Here is a 17437-nt window from a genome sequence, read left to right on the forward strand (position 1 = left end):
CATTTTTCTGCCCTCACAATTTTCCCCTCAATATGTACATCAGCCAATCAAATCATCGCTATGGGATGATGATCAGCTAGCACCCCTCAACAATAATTCAATATCATCAAAAACAACAAGAACAAAATATATCATTACAGGAAATAATAAAACACTAAATGTACAGAGTGGGAGAAAGTTAGGAGGGGGCGTGGTCACCTGTTTAAAGGAGAAGTGATAATTTCCTCTCCACTGGGCCTGCTGAAAGGTGGACTTTCAGGCCTGTTTTAAAAGATGTAAGTGATCTGCATTTTTTGAGGGAAGGGGGTCAGGGCATTCCATGTCGGGTGGCCGTGCTGTAGAAGGAGAATTTACCCATATTTGTTTTGAAATATAGGAGCAGTATAATAATCCATAATATTGTCCTTGTCTATCGACCTCCCTACGAACATACCGCTGTTTAATTTGATCCTCCCAGTGAGCTCATTTTTCATTAATTCAAGTTTTGATTATTCTCAAAATTACACTGAGTAATCAAACTAATTTTCAGTGTCGTCGAGTAATACAATATCATATAGAAAAAACATCACAATACATCAGAAGATCAGGAAAGGAAAAACTAAAGATATACATTTACATAGGTTTACAAATAAAAAGCCAAGACAAATTTCAAAACGATCTAAAAACAGTTACATACTGTGGGGATCTGTATGCTCACCAAGGTTTTAAAACGACTTAAGGGTACCAATGTGGTCAGTTTCAATGTAATTTGCAGGTCATTTCATGCATTAGGGCCACAGAAGCCAAAAGCAAGTTCAGAGTTAAAGGTATATTCAGTGATTTCACTCAAAAAACCTTAGGTTTCGTTTTTGGCTGTGGGACCCAGCCTTTCGTCCAATCAGGATAAAAAACGAGTCAAAAACGAAACCTACGGTTTTTTGACCCCCAGGGATTAACTGGGGACAGAGAGGAACTCCTTATATGGCCAGCACACTCTATAGTAGGGAGGATTATCACAACAAAACAAAAAAATAAGTGATATTTGAATTAAGTTAAATCACTGAATATACCTTTAACTTTTGATACCTTGAATTTGGGGAAACTACTTGACCGAGTGCGGGTGTACTTCAGAATGTACTTCAGAGATGTATTTAGGACAATCTCCAAGCATGGCTTTATATACAAGAACAGGTGCCAATGCAGTTTCCGTCTCTCTGTCAGGGAGGACCATCCAACCTTGTTATATAAGATACATTGGGTTTGGGTACCATAGCCATCACCCGTAATAAACCTAATCGATGAGTGATAAACAGAGTCTAGGGATTTAAGAGTGGATGCTGCTGCATGTCTATAGATTATGTCTACATAATCCAAGACAGACAGGAACACATAGTGGAAACTTTCTTTTTTTTACCCCATGGTGTGAATGCAATGGTGTCTGAGTTATTTAAACTTAGGTCTCACCGTTTAGAGTGGACATATTTTTTATTGTCCTGTGAGAACTGTGGACAAGGTGGTTCTTCAGATCACTTGAATTGTTGAAACTCTCTTCACAATATTTACAGTGGAAAGGTTTTTCTCCAGTGTGAACATGCTGGTGTTTCTTCAGTTCATCTGACCTGCTGAAACTCTTGTCACAATGTTTACATTGGAAAGGTTTTTCTCCAGTGTGGACATACTGGTGTATGTTCATGTCATCTGAACGACTGAAACTCTTGTCACAATGTTTACATTGGAAAGGTTTTTCTCCAGTGTGGACACGAAGGTGTCTCTTCAGAACACTTGAATTGTCAAAACTCTTGTCACAATGTTTACATTTTAACACTAGGAAGTCTGAAAAAATGTCACTACTACTCAGTCTGACTATTCCTTCCTTTCTCCCCCGCACCACTCGTTCACACCTCTTCAGCTGGAGACGACATTGTTGCCTACACGCACGCACTTTTCTTTTTTTTCCTTCCCTCTCTTATACATGTACATAATACATTATTATACACCCAATGAAAATGTACACTTCACGGATTATATAGGCATATATTGCAACATAGCCATGGAAGAGTGTCGCGTTGCTGCCTTTTGTTGTTCTTTTTTTCCTTCCAAAAGAGCCAAGATCACTCGTCTTTTCTTGTGTGTTATTGATGTAATTAATATATGTGACCCCACGCGATGTACAGACTGCTTGACTAGGCATGTAAACATGACATAATTGTATTAATGTTTAAGTGTAATGATGTTATTGACCGGATTGTCCGTAGTCCTCCAGCCGTTAGCTTACAGTTGCTAATATTATAAGCTAACAACATTACTAAAGCCAATGTATTGCATTAAATGCGGCCTGTCCGCGGTAAATTACTTATACAAGTGAGTCGCGTTATATTTACCTAAATTACCAGCCAAAGTACATTCCAAATAAACAATTATTAGCCACGTTATGTTGTTATATCAGTTTAATTAATAAAAAACATTGCATTTCTTTGTCGTTCAAATATGGCCGTTAGCACTGTGAATTCAACATCCGGTGTGGGGAGGATACGGATCGTGTATGTATTGTGTATGGAAATCAGCGCATACAGTGGGTGGGCTTTAGACCGGATGTAAGCCTTGCACACTAAATAGAAAAATATAGGCTACAGTCTGCAGCCTGGTGATACAAAAAATAAACTCCACACGTGAAATGCCACTGCATGTTGAAACCCCAGCTCAGCTGCTGTTTATAACATTGCGCAGTTATTGAATTCATGAACATTTACATGCTTCCCTGAGAGGGAGAGAGAGAGAAAAAGGAAAGTTCCACGGGTCTGGTCGCTTGCAGAAAAGTTTACAGATAAAGAAGGACGGACAGGCTGAACTCTTTTGACTGACAAAGAGCTGGCGATATTGAGCCTATATGCCGGCTGTGAAACAAATTAATCCACAGCAGCAGGCCTACATACGTTCCACGTCGCTTGCAGAAAGAACTGTTCTTTTGACTGACAAAACATTTAGAGGTTCGGGAGGTCTATCTGGTTGGAATTATTTCAAACACTTTTTATTTTGTATCGCGCATCGGCAAGCATTCTCGCTTCATGGAAAGTAAATGTCGGGTCGAGTCTAACCGAGCATGCATTCAATAACATCCCACCCTCATCATGGATAATAATCATTGTATTCATATTCCTATTATCTTATCAAAATAATAAACAAATTCCAAGTTAATTAACCAGCCAAACGTATATGATTTAATTCGTTGGACATGGAATGCAGGCTTGAACAATGCCGTCTCCAGCTGTCTGTGTTGTGTGTTCCTCTTTTCTTTAAATCATAACTCGCTCATTTTTTGCTCATTTAAAAAATCAAAATACCATGTAAACTACGGAATTGGGGCTTTCATTTGGTATATAGATCGGTTGTGTAGGCCCTCTCTACGAAACGATATCAAGTGAAAAGGAAATGTCGGGGAATCGGTTTATAAAAGACACCATTATCAAGCAGTGCAAACAAAAGGCGAGTGGGGGAGAAAGGGGGACGGCGGTCGATTGTGCCGATTATAGCCAGACTGAGTAAGAGATGTATGCCTAAAATCATATTTACAAAACGTTTTAAATCTCAAATCCGGTCAGAACGGCTGCTCCGACGTCGTAGTGTTAAAGGTTTTTCTCTAGTGTGGACATGAATGTGGGACTTATAATTACCCAACTGTCTGAAACCCTTGTCACAATGTTTACACTGGAAAGGTTTTTCTCCAGTGTGGATACGCTGGTGTGTTTTCAGGCCAGATGTGCCTGTAAAACTCTTGTCACAATGTTTACATTGGAAAGGTTTTTGTCCAGTGTGTATACGCTGGTGTTTCTTCAGTTCATCTGACCTCTTGAAACTCTTGTCACAATGTTTACATTGGAAAGGTTTAACTCCTGTGAGGAAACACTGGTGTGTTTTCAGGCCATATGTGTATGTAAAACTCTTGTCACAATGTTTACATTGGAAAGGTTTTTCTCCAGTGTGGATACGCTGGTGTGTTTTCAGGCCAGATGTGCATGTAAAACTCTTGTCACAATGTTTACATTGGGAAGGTTTTCGTCCAGTGTGTATATGCTGGTGTTTCTTCAGTTCATCTGACCTACTGAAACTCTTGTCACAACGTTTACATTGGAAAGGTTTTTCTCCAGTGTGGACACGAAGGTGTCTCTTCAGAACGCTTGAGCAAATGAAACTCTTGTCACAATGTCTACATTGGAAAGGTTTTTCTCCAGTGTGGAAACGAAGGTGTCTCTTCAGATTACTTGAAATGTTGAAACTCTTGTCACAATGTTTACATTGGAAAGGTTTTTCTCCAGTATGGATACGCTGGTGTGACTTTAGTTGACTTGAATATTTGAAACTATTGTCACAATGTTTACATTGGAAAGTTTTTTCTCCAGTGTGGACACGAAGGTGTGTGGTCAGGGAAGATGATGTAGTAAAACTCTTGTCACAATGTTTACAGTTAAAAGGTTTTTCTCCTGTGTGGACAAAAAGGTGTCTCTTCAGAACACTTGAATTGTTGAAATTCTTGTCACAATGTTTACATTGGAAAGGTTTTTCTCCAGTGTGGACATACTGGTGTCTGTTCAGTTCACCTGACCTGCTGAAACTCTTGTCACAATGTTTACATTGGAAAGGTTTTTCTCCAGTGTGGACACGAAGGTGTTGATTTAGGTTACCTGACCTGCTGAAACTCTTGAGACAATGTTTGCATTGGAAAGGTTTTTCTCCAGTGTGGACACGCTGGTGCTTCTTCAGGGAACCTGAGTAACTGAAACTCCTGTCACGCCGTTCGTCATCGTCTTCACTGGTCTTTTCCCAATCTTCACTGTCTTTAGTGACTTCAGTGTCAGATTCAAGTTCAACTTCAACCTCACAGCAGTGGGAAGATATGTCTTCATCATAATTTTCATCATCACCTTTCACTGCTAGTAATGTCAACGTTGACCCAACAGGTTCCTCTGGTCTTTGAAGTAGTTCCTCCTGTTCCTCTTTAAGCTCCTCCTTTTCCTCTTTAAGCTCCTCCTGTTCTTCTTTAATGTGCTCTGGTTCCTCTTGGAGCAGACTGGGGCTCCTCTCCTGTTCAGGAGAAACATCCTCTTTACACACAACCATGTGCAGGATGTCTAGGAGCAGAAACATAACATGATGATCAACACTGGATTCCTAAAATGTAAATCCATTCTTCTTCCATGTTCCATGTACACAATGAGCCATTACCTACCAAGATAAGATTGACTACACCGTTACTAACTACAGGTTATTACTGTTTTGAAAGTTTTAGCAAAAAACATTGTTTCTTCAGGAACAATATTTTCTAGTTTGCCATTGTTACTGTCCAGTGAAAATAAGACATTGTGGCAGCCCTACAGAACATATTAAAGAAAGGAAGAGAACATGAAACTTACTGAGGTGTGGCTGGTCTTCAGCTTCCTGTTTAATAGAAACGTCTTCAGCTTCCTGTTTAATAGAAACGTCTTCAGCTTCCTGTTTAATAGAAACGTCTTCAGCTTCCTGTTTAATAGAAACGTCTTCAGCTTCCTGTTTGATAGAAACGTCTTCAGCTTCCTGTTTAATAGAAACGTCTTCAGCTTCCTGTTTAATAGAAACGTCTTCAGCTTCGTGTTTGATAGAAACGTCTTCAGCTTCCTGTTTAATAGAAACGTCCCTGGCTGAGTCTGGAGAGTTCATCTTCACCTGGGAGTGATGCATCATGGGTATTGTAGTTCTTATGAGTCTGAAGAGTTCGTCTTCACCTGCAGTCTGGACTCCGGTCTGAAATCAAGTGAATAAGGATGGACTTTAATAACTGGATATCTATAGTCCGGCAGCCAGGGGTGGGGAGTGGGAAATGTGTTTTAATTGGCCTAAAATATTGCCTATATACTTAAAAAATACTTAATTGAATGAGTCCACTTGCTGACCAGCTGTTGGTATTGAGCAATTTATTTTACAAGGTCTTATATGTGACCATACCATTACCTATATAGGGCAAGATGTCAACATTTAATTATGCTTTAATGCTTAGGCCGCCAGCATTTGATAACTTGTGATATAATTCACGCCAGCATTTTTCCCTATTTAACTCTTATTTTGAAGAGCAAAAAACCCAGACCGGAAGTTATGATCTTATGTTAGTTTGTGTGACGATGCATCACCATTCCATGTTTACCGCGGGTGCTGCTAAAACATAATGGAGGCGCATCACAGCGTGGACCGTGGAATAAACCTTGTTTGGACCAAAAATGCCATCTGGGACAAGGAATAGGAGATACAGGCGAATGAAAGAAACAGAATTAAATCCCGGCCCTGCCCTACCCTAACTGGGTCGGACCGAGGCTCGGCTAGACCCTAACAATTACCATAATGTTAACACTTTCATCGCCCCCCTGCTGTCCATGTGAAATTACTGCAGGCAACCAGGCAATATCTGTGAATAAGCGCCAACTACTTCCGGCCCACACAGCCCAATACAACGAGAGGAGGAGCAACAAGTTTTACGAGCAGCAGCCGACATGTCTTAGTTTTCACCACATGCGATAATATGGCTTGCGTGATGCAATCAGAAATCACTATTTAGATCTGAACATTGGGCTGATTGGACTAAAACAACAACTTTGGACTATTTTTTGGAGAAAACAAGCAGCAAAGAAACGACAATGAATTATGACTTGATCAATCAAAAGCACTATTAAAGACCAATTGGGCACTCATTGGGCTATTGCCGTTTTTAGCCCAAGGAGTGTTTTTGTGGATGGAATGGATTCAGAAACCTTGCCTTATATAGGTTGTTAATGGTATGCTCACATATATCTTCCTATTAAAAAAATGTGCTCATTACCGTCAGCCGGTCAGCAAGTCGGCTCATGAATGCATGCATATAAACAATATTTAACACATAATTTGCTAAGTGCGTATGGATACGTCATACGTCAGCCATGCGTCCGTTGCGAATGGCGTATCTATACGCTTATATCACTTTTTATTGAATACTTTCATTCATCTTTCTATGCGCCCGGACAATATATAAAGTAGCTCCGGTTACGTGATCCGGAAAAAAGAGGGGAACCCCCCCCCCCCTCCTGAAAAGAGGATGGTGGGCCGCTTCCTTTACGTGTAGATGCCAGGGCATCTAAAATGGACGCGCCCATGATCTAGTGTGTGTAAATAGAAGAGTCACATTTCACCGAACACCACAACACTCAATCCCCCCCTCCCCTCCTGTTTTTCCATGGTTTCTCCCGAGGAGGAGGACCTTGCCAGATGGGGGGGGGGGGGGGGGGTCTGTCTCTCGGTCTCGGAAAAAACATGATGAATTGAACTGCCTAAGCACCGACTTGCCCGTATGATGCCAACCGCCATAAAACCCCACGGCGAATAATAATAATCTGCACCGGATCGACATTGCATCAACACACATGGACAGATGCATGTTTCCTTCTTCATACTATGAACTAACAAACGAATCACAGTATCGAGGGACGAGGGACCGCCATGACAACAGTCCGCTGGCCGGGTTACAGGTCTTCCGTTGGGGAATCACGATCACGGATCACCATAGCCGTCTTCGTCAGCGATCACTAGCTCGGACGTGTGATTGTAACACTTTTTTATTCATTATAATTGCAGTGCTAAGACCGCAATGAACGTGTCGGGGACGTCATCGACCCGGTTGTAATGTATAATGCATCCTAAACCGTTGTGTACAGTGGAAGCCCTTTTTCCCTTCCTCGTCGATGTGTCATCACAGCCGGGCGTCATCGCTCCTACGGGGGAGCGATGAAAAGTGCTTCAAAGAAGGTGTCCAGAGAGAGAGGCATGCCCAAACATGTCCCCTATAGCTTGCAAACCACCCACATCGCCGATTCAGTAACGCGTCTCTCTCACCGTTATACTATAGTTCTGAACCTGAACGGTGGAATAGTATTACTTGATAATACGTATCAAGACTGTTACTGCGATCGAGACAATGAAAGCAGATCTGTGAGATAGATTAGGCGAGGCGCGCATCATCATCCTCATGAAAGCAGAGTTATGAAGGTTTAAAGTCACAGACATTGACAGGCAGATATAAAAATGAACACAAATAAATGAATATCCTATACATACTATACAACGAATGAAAGCCCTGAATGTCTACTTTTAGGAGGAAAACAGTACACATTGATCCCATGTACAGTTTGTCAGTAATTGGTTATTGAATGCAGCTTGCGCCCACCAGAGATAACTTTAGAGAAGGCATGGACGTGAACAACTAAATATTCACAGAATAAGGCCTATAGCGACATGTACATACTATATACCGTATGAAACAGAAGACTCTGCTTTCATAAGAAAAAAAAACTAATACTGTAATAATAATAAAAATCACACCCCTGTGAAGTGCATAAGTGAGCGGTGCAAATGTTGCACCGCTCACTTCACAGGGGTGTGATTACATTTACATTTCAATGGTGTGTTAGGGTTACATTTCAATGGTGTGTGCACCACAACACAATAGGGCAGTAACCAAAGTCGACTTCTCAACAAGTCAACTTCATTGCCACAAGTCAACTCGCACCAGGAGAAGTCGAACAAATAATTAAACTAGAAAAAGTGGCCCTCGGGGCACAGGTCTCCACCAAGCCAGGTAAGGTTTTGGCCTCCTGGTGGCGCTATAACAGGCCAATGTGAAAAAGGTGGGATATAATCCTCAGCCTAGCAAGAAAATGTGTGAAAGGTTTCACATAAATTGCACGCTGCGTTCATGATTTGATGCTTTTTGTTCAAAACAGGCCAATCTTGAAAACGAATTATAGCCAATTAGGATGGAATATAAAATATCAGACAGATCCGTCTTGAACACATGACTATAGAGATACTGTGTAACGATTCGCGAGACTTTTGGACAGAATGAGGAGTAATATCAAAACATTTGTTTTACAAAAGTTGGCCTCCTGGTGGCGCTATAAAAGGCAGATGTGAAAAATGTAGATCAAAGGTTTGTTCTTGGCCTATAGGGAGTGTGCATACAACGTTTCACGCAGATCGGTGCAGTTATAGGTAAAGAATGTGAAAAGCTGCCCCATGGTGGCGCTATTATAGGCAGTTCTGGAAGATGTGGGGCAGAGGTTCATCATTGGCATCCAGGGAGTGTGCATGCAAAGTTTGGCATCCACCGGGTTAACGGTGTCAGAGATTAGTTTGTAACGGACGGACGGAAGGACACACACACACGTACGGAGTGCAAAACATACTCTCTCCCCATGCCTTTGGCCTGGTGGAGACAAAACTCAGATTGTACGTGTTAACATTACAGTGGACAGAGTACAAATCCTGCTCATTTACAAACTACGTTTGCACCTTTGACAACCTGCAGCTTGAAAAGGCTTCAGCTCATCTCTGAACTCGGTAGAATCTGCACCTGGCTCGCTGATAACAAAAACTATCATTACACCTGGGAAAAACTGAATCTTTGGATCAAATAGTAAGATCAAAAAGGCAGATGGCTTCTTGGTTAGAGTGGGTGACAATAATATCACACGGATAAATTACCTACCTAGGTTCCATCCTGGAGGAAATTTTCCTGTGATAAAATGGCCACCAATGTAAAAAAAAACTCAAAGAACAATTCCTATACAGGATCTCCTCACTCTCACTGGTCAACAAAAACACCATGAAGACCCTAACAGGAGCCCTCGTAAAAGGTTTCTTTAAATCCTTTAGCGCCATCTAGTGTTAGCTTGCTCACACTGCAGAGGTTCCGCCCGTCTGCTCCCACTCTACGGAGCTTGTTTCCTTTCCGGGTTAAACAGGAAGGTGGGGGCCTCTGTGAGGAACACAACACCACTCGCATTAGCTCACAGCCTTTAGCTAGCAGTACAAGCAGCTACATTTTTTCAGCGATGCAGTACAAACTAAAAAAATCACATTTATGACAGACTGATTGATTTAAGCGAAAATGGAAGCTATCGTTCTCACGACAAAACAAATCTTAACATTTTTGTAAAAACAAATCTTGTTTAAAAAACAATCTGCCTAATGATCATGTCACTGGAGGACGGTTTCTGAACTGCCCACAGCCCTCCTATGAGGCACAGACTGAGTAGAAAATAATTGTGCCATTTTATCATGATTATTAGTGAGGACCTATTATATGAAGATAGGTTGAAAAGTGGTCCTTTAACAGTTTGCAGAATTACAGTAGCCTACATATCAAGTACAACTCGATACAAAAACTGTTGACTGTGGACGACACCAGAAAGCATTACTTGTTTACAATCGGGTCCACCCTTTTCAATTCATCAGAACATGTAGAGACGTACAGAGATACACTTCTATAGTAACCAAAAACAGGAAATCATCATAAAAGGAGATAAAAGGGGAAAAACATCTAGGGCTCCATCTTGCGCCACACTTAACCCTTATCCCTAGACGTATTTGCCATTTTCTACTATTTTGAAAAACATTAAAAAATAGTTCAACTAGCCGATCTACATCTACACGTTGTGAGCTTGTAGATTCACTATTCACTATTTTTTTAAATATAAAGAAAATGTGAGAAAAAGTGCCCTTCTGGGCACAGGTCTCCACCAGGATAGGAATGTAGGACATTGCAGCTTGCCTTCATCTGGTGGTTGGATAAAAGGGCAACAAAAGTAAATTATCCACAGATCCGTGCAGTTAGAGGTAAAAACACTTTTCGGCCAGTTATAGCGCCACCTTGAGGCTGAGTTGAAATTGTTCATGTGGCATTTCGTCCTCGGCCTAGTGGGAATGTGCGTGCACAATTTCACGGAAATCACGCGATGTGTTCATGATTTGCAGCATTTTGTTTGAAACTGAGCACTCCTGTGAACTTTGGAAGCCAATCTTAACCAATCAGGATGGAGTCTGAGAAATCTGAAAGACCAGTTTCGTTGAATGGCTCTAGAGAGACTGTGTACCAATTTGCGCGATGTTTGGACAAAATCTGTAGGTGTACTGTGCAAAAACTTGTTTTGCACAAAGCGGCCTCCTGGTGGCGCTATAACAGGCCGTTCTGGAAAGTTTGGGGCAGAGGTTCATCGTTGGCATCCAGGGAGTGTGTGTGCAAAATTTGGCATCGACCGGGTTAACGGTGGCCGAGATTAGCTGCTCACGGACACACACACGGACGGACACACGGACGGAGTGCAAAACATACTCTCCCCCCATGCCTTCGGCCTGGTCGAGACAATTAGTTCAGGGATAAGGGGTGGAAGATATACCCCATAGTGAGGGGGAAAGGGGGCCAGTTTCGAATTGCAGCCGTCTGTATTACTGCTGCTAGTATTAACTATACTGCTATTACTGCTTGTTTAAAACTAGTTACAATATTATTACTGCTGCTAGTATTAATTACTGCTTGTTTAGGATAATTTATAACTAACAAGCAGATATGAGAGAAATACTCGTCGTGTTGTTCCATGTTAAAAGATGCGTCAATAATATAAAAGATAAATGTAGTAAAACAAGGTGAATCAGTTGATCTTACCTGCTGTGTTTCAGGGTTGAGCTGCTTAACGACCACACTGTTTTCAAACTGCTTACTGTTGGTATTATTATTATTAAAGTGTTTTCTAACGACACTGCTAACAGGCTAACAGCTAGCTGTGTGAGAACGCACATAGGCCTACTGTACAATGGCTGTGCGCATGCGCACTACGCGATCTGCCGTTTAAGGAACCAACGTTCGTTGCATGAAGGGCAGATCTGGGGGCGCAATGCTGTGTGTGTGTTCGTCTTTTTTTTCTTTTTCCCTCCTGCTTCCACAGTCCACTACATGCAGTTGTTTTGGTGTTTTTGTTTTGGGGGAAGTAAGTCACGGCACATGCGTGGTTGCACTGACAGTAAAGGTGGAAAGAGGGGCTTGGTGCTTTGGCCGGTGCCTGCTCTCGGCGCTTCAAAATAAAATATATTTTTTTTTATCGGTAAACCATTAGCCGTTAGTGTTGTCGGTAACCATTTTAATAAACGGCTAACGGTTATCGGTTGGACACCCCTAGTGCATGACACGCACTTGCTGGTGCGTGCTTAAATGCCGGGTGTATATAGTACCAGCTGTGCTTAATCATAATTACGTGCTTGGCGGTGGCCCTGCTAGTACAGCGGCTAACAGCCATATTGTGAGAGAACCTTTCACTTGGTGATAGAAGCGGGAGATTTGGCATGAACATGCCTCTGGGTCACCTCTTTAACTTTTTTAACCGAGCCAGCGAAAAATCCAATATGGCGGTCATTTTTCAAGATGGCCGCCAAATAAAAAAATATAGCAGATCATTGGAACGGTTGTTCGCTTGGTGATACAAGCGTGGAATTTGGCATGAACATGCCTCTGGGTCACCTCTTTAACTTCTTTAACCGAGCCATCCAAGAATCCAATATGGCGGTGCTATTTCAAGATGGCCGCCACATCTAAATGTTAGCCTATGTCTACATTTCTTACACATTTTAGGAAAAATTTCACCATTATAGATAGATAGATAGATTTTTATTTTTTTATTTTTTTATTCTTTATATTATTATTTTTTATTTTTATTTTTCATACTGAAAATGGTAGCATGCTAATGCTACCATTTTCTAATGCTAATTAGCATGTTAGCATTATCATGTTAGCATGCTATGTTAGCATGCTAGCATATTACCATGTTAGCATTATTATGTTAGCATTAGCATGCTACCATGTTAGCATTAAGTTAGCATTAGCATGCTACCATTTTCAGTATGAAAACTAAAAATAATAACAAAAAAATAAGCAAATAATATAAAGAATATAAAAAAATAAAAAATAAATAAACTATCTATCTATCTATGATGGTGACATTTTTCCTAAAATTTGTAAGAAATGTAGACATAGGCTAACGATTAGATGTGGCGGCCATCTTGAAAAATGACCGCCATATTAGATTTTTCGTTGGCTCGGTTAAAAAAAGTTAAAGAGGTGACCCAGAGGCATGTTCATGCCAAATTTCACGCTTGTATCACCAAGTGAAAGATCGTTCCTATTCTCTGCTGTACTATGCCGCCTGGAGGGGTGGCGGCTGCCGCCTTTGAGTGGAGCATGCATGGGTCTGCTCTTGTAATGATTTGGTGCCTATAATAACTGTTGTTTTTAATATATGTATTAATGTACTGTTTGGATGTATTCCCTGATTGGGAGTCTATGAAAATTCGAAAGTCACTTGTCATTATGGTTCATTGTCCTTGTCATGTCTGTGTAGGCTATATTCAATATTTTTATTTAATAGTGTTGTGCCTGAGCTGTTTTTCTTTTCTTTTCTTTTGTTTGTTATTATGTTCTTGTTGTGTAATGTCTGTTTGTCTTTAAAAAACCAATAAATATACTTTATAAAAAAAAAATTACGTGCTCGGTTTGGAAAAGTTTGATGTAGTTTGTTGTAGGTAATAGTTCAATTGAAAGCTTATTAGTTGGTGTGCATATTTGAAGAAATGCAAATCTAACAATAATAAAATGATATGCAATAATAGGCTAGGCCTATATGGTCGAATATGACATATGATATCAAGGCATTTAAGTAATGAATAGTACAACATAAACATTACAGAGACTTCAGTTGTCACTGTACAATACTTTAAAAACGGTTGTCATGTTGCACACATGCCTCCTAGCATTGCTGAAATTTGCGGCACTCTCATTGAAAACAATGTATTTAAAACCCTGCCTCGTCGCTCTCCAGCGCTGCATGACCAGCGCTCGAGCGCCGACTGTTTTCTGCCCTCTCAAGGCTCATTCGTAGTGGCGGGGTGACCACCTCTCCGGTGGTGAGGTGACCACCTCTCCGGTGGTGAGGTGACCACCTCTCCGGTGGTGAGGTGACCACCTCTCCGGTGGTGGGGTGACCACCGCTCCGGTGGTGAGGTGACCACCGCTCCGGTGGCGAGGTGACTGGTGAGGTGACCACCGCTCCGGTGGCGAGGTGACTGGTGAGGTGACCACCGCTCCGGTGGTGAGGTGACCACACCGCTCCGGTGGCGAGGTGACCACCGATCCGGTGGCGAGGTGACTGGTGAGGTGACCACCACTCCGGTGGTGAGGTGACCACCGCTCCGTTGGTGAGGTGACCACCGCTCCGTTGGTGAGGTGACCACCGCTCCGGTGGTGAGGTGACCACCGCTCCGGTGGTGAGGTGACCACCGCTCCGGTGGTGAGCTGACCACCGATCCGGTGCTGAGCTGACCACCGGAGCTGAAATGACGTTGAGCGGTGGTGAGTAAAAACAGAGAGAAGGGCTGGAGTGGTGGCGGTGGTTTGCTCTTCACCGCGGCTCAGTGACGTCATGTTGTAGTTCGTTGGTGGTCACCTCACCACCGATAAATCCAGACTGTATGAATAACGCTCCACTCTCCTCTACACTCCACTCTGGTCTGGCATACTGCCTTTCAGTGTGCTCCCATTGACCGCTTCTTCTGCTAAGGCTTTCTGTGAGCCATGCAGAGACACACAGATGGACTCGTCCAACGCAGCTGCATATGTTTAACCTTTTTCACACACACACACACACACACACACCAACATCAAGGTACAAACGCGATGACCTCAGTATAGTTATCCTCCAGTAAAGTCACTCCTGGTTTTGAAAGGCCCCAGATGGCGCACGCCGCCCAGTGACGCCTGATTTGCATTTATTTATTCATCAGCAACTTCTGAGAGAGGACGACAAAATGTGACCAGATTTGACTGAGAGACTGCCATCGCGCAAATTACACGAGGAGAAAAACATTTATTTTTACTTAATAGCACAGGCAGACTCGTCACATACTAGAGCATGTCTGAAATAAGTGTCAGAGCTGAAATGTAAATATGTAAATATGAAATAAATGCTTAAACATGTAGCTATAGGTGTAATGTTAGAGACCACAGAAGTTAACCTTTTTCAAGCCTGTTTTCTCAACTCGCTGTTTTCTGCAAGACATTATTCTATAAGCCATATCTCCAAAACCGGTGGGTCAAACTGAACAACCAATATGTCAATTTGAAGCTATGATTCCCTGCTTTCATATGACATGAAAAAACGAAAATTAAAAAAAAATCCAATGGCAGTCCCTCAGTCAAGTTTAGTCACATATGTTGTGATTCAGCCTTTCAGAGGACGTGGATCAGAAGCGCCTGACGGCGGTGTTGTGGGCCGAGTGCCTGTCGATGGAACGGTGTAGCCATAGTAGGCATACACCTTGTTTTTTTTAGACAGAATTGTCATGCGAGTCAGTGACACGGGGTCATTATGAGCATCAGCAGCTTGCCGATATCTAAGACAAATAGAAGAGCAGGAGAGAGTGAATGAGCAACTGGCTTTTAATTCATGTATTTATGTCCGTGCTAATATCTTATAGGACCACGGTTACCAAAGTGGGGGCCGGGGACCCCCAGGAGTCCTTGATAGTTATAGGAACCAAATGGACCCTATATGGGTCTGTAACTCAGATAGAACAACGGGTCCATTTGGTTCCATTTGTACACTCTCTGAGTTAAAATAACATTGATTTTATGATATAAATTTGGGGTCCCAGAGATTAAAAAAATGCCATTAAATGGGGGTCCGTATTCGTTACCTAATGCATGTCCAACTGGTGGTGCTTGAAATTAAAATGTTTGAGAATCACTGCTAGAGCCGTGATAAAGATCATGTCTCATGGGGGTCCCTGAGACATGGGGGTCCCTCATGGGGGTCCCTGGCATATCTGTTCAAATGGGGGACCCGCAGGGTAATACATGTGGATTTAGGGGTCCTTGACATAGTTTGGGAACCACTGACTTAGGAGACCATTTGGGTACCATTTTGTTAGTGGCTGTGGGAATTGTTGCATTATATACGTGGATGTGGTCAGTGGCATCTGGTGGACAGTTGAGTCAGGGCATGATGTGACGCACTTTCACTTTCAAGAACTAACGTGTATGTTTTTACTTCTAACAAAGATTCCAGTAAGGTGGGGTGTATTTTGCATCCGGTGGGGCGTCTTTAAAGTAATTGGGGGATTTCTGTATATTTCTGTGTGTTTAGGGGGACGTTTGGGGTTCTTTATATTATGATATTTTACCGTCAGATAGTCCACTGCGCATGCGCGACAGGAGATGTGTGTCCGGTGTGTGTTTGCTAGCATTCCATCTTCACACATCACGAGTGACAGCCGGTAAGATTTCTAGGGGATTCATGAGCGTACTTTGTGCGACAAACAAACCCTATTCATTCAATGTGCAGTTCTTATTTCAGATATTGCATGGTAGTAATTGTTGTTTCCTATTTGTTTGTGTTTCCTACTGTAGGTTTATACTAACCTGATTTTGTGCAGTGTTTAGTTGGTGTGAGTGTGTTTGTGTGAACGGCATTACAAAATAAACCAAATAAAAGACACTATGTCGAGTTGTTTCCGACGGTCGCAACATCCAGTACAAGGAAGACTACTTAGTTCTATAGAGTGTGTGATTGGGTAGTAAAACTTACAGTGGCAATGTGTGGGTCTTAACTGGTCACCTTTGCCGACATCCACAGTCTTCAGTATATCAGGGCAGACACCCCTTCCCCAAAGCGAGGGCTAAACATCACCGCTACAGCATTTCATTGCGTTCCACACTGACCCAAACACCTCAAATCATGTCGCTACACTACAGTATCACTCACTTTTACAGCGACCGCGTGGTCAAATAAATAATGCAGGGAAATACTTGGCCACTCGCAATTAGACAAACAGAAACAAGCTTGTCTCTATCCTGGCGGCACCTGGAGGGGGGGGGGTGGGGGGGATGCTGGCTGCTGAATTGGCACTTATTCCCAATTCCAGAGTCACCTTCCTCCTCTAGTCTAGGATATCATGTACATTCTAATACTACGGTGACATACAGTATGCTGCCAGCGATGAACGTGGGTGTCTCTGTAGAGCACATGTATGCATGAGGAAGAATAAACCTCCCATCTCCAACATTTTAACTTCTTGTGCTTTTCCGTAAATTCACGGCCTATATACTTTTCCGTAAAACACGCACGCAACACAACGCACGCAACACACGCACGCACACACACGCAACGCACGCACCCCCACACACCATGAAAGTTATCTTAAAAGCATCAGAAGTAGCACATCGACGAGGTCAAAACTGAGCTTGTCGTTCTGAATTCGAACCCTGAAATGTAACAGTTTTGGACGTATGAGGTTTCCACCCCGACAGAGACGGATATGAGATATCAGTGGGGTGTCGGTTCGGCGGGGGAGTTTTAGTTTTGTACAAAGCAGAAATAACTATAAATATAAGGGCTTCTAGGAGACGAGAGCAGGCATTACAACCTAGTCAGCAAGATGATGAAACTCTTATGCAATCACTGTATCAGTCTTTCCCCCCCCATCTCCCCCCCTCTCCCCCGCTCATGTTATAAATGGCTCCAGCTATGATCGCTGTGATGACTCGGGCAAAGACCACACGCATTATGTTTCATGGATGTTAATT

General features: G+C 42.3%; 2 protein-coding genes across 2 annotated transcripts in view; one reads left to right on the forward strand and one right to left on the reverse strand.

The window, feature by feature from the left end:
- The window catches only part of elmo1 (engulfment and cell motility 1 (ced-12 homolog, C. elegans)), a gene marked incomplete at its 3' end in the record, with an annotated part of 190733 nt that overhangs the window by 143700 nt on the left and 29596 nt on the right, over nt 1-17437 (forward strand). The window lies entirely within an intron of this gene.
- Nucleotides 3603-11597, reverse strand: LOC310868174 (uncharacterized protein; the record flags this gene model as incomplete). The annotated part of the gene is made up of 4 exons (XM_083778453.1): nt 11474-11597; nt 5388-5754; nt 4659-5105; nt 3603-3616 (listed from the first exon to the last, which is right to left on the reverse strand). Exons 2-4 carry the CDS (start codon nt 5692-5694, stop codon nt 3603-3605), a joined length of 768 nt encoding a protein of 255 aa, XP_083634579.1. The 5' UTR covers nt 5695-5754; nt 11474-11597.

This window comes from Protomyctophum parallelum, assembly GCF_964188405.1.
Source record: "Protomyctophum parallelum genome assembly, chromosome: 1".
NCBI lineage: Eukaryota > Metazoa > Chordata > Actinopteri > Myctophiformes > Myctophidae > Protomyctophum > Protomyctophum parallelum.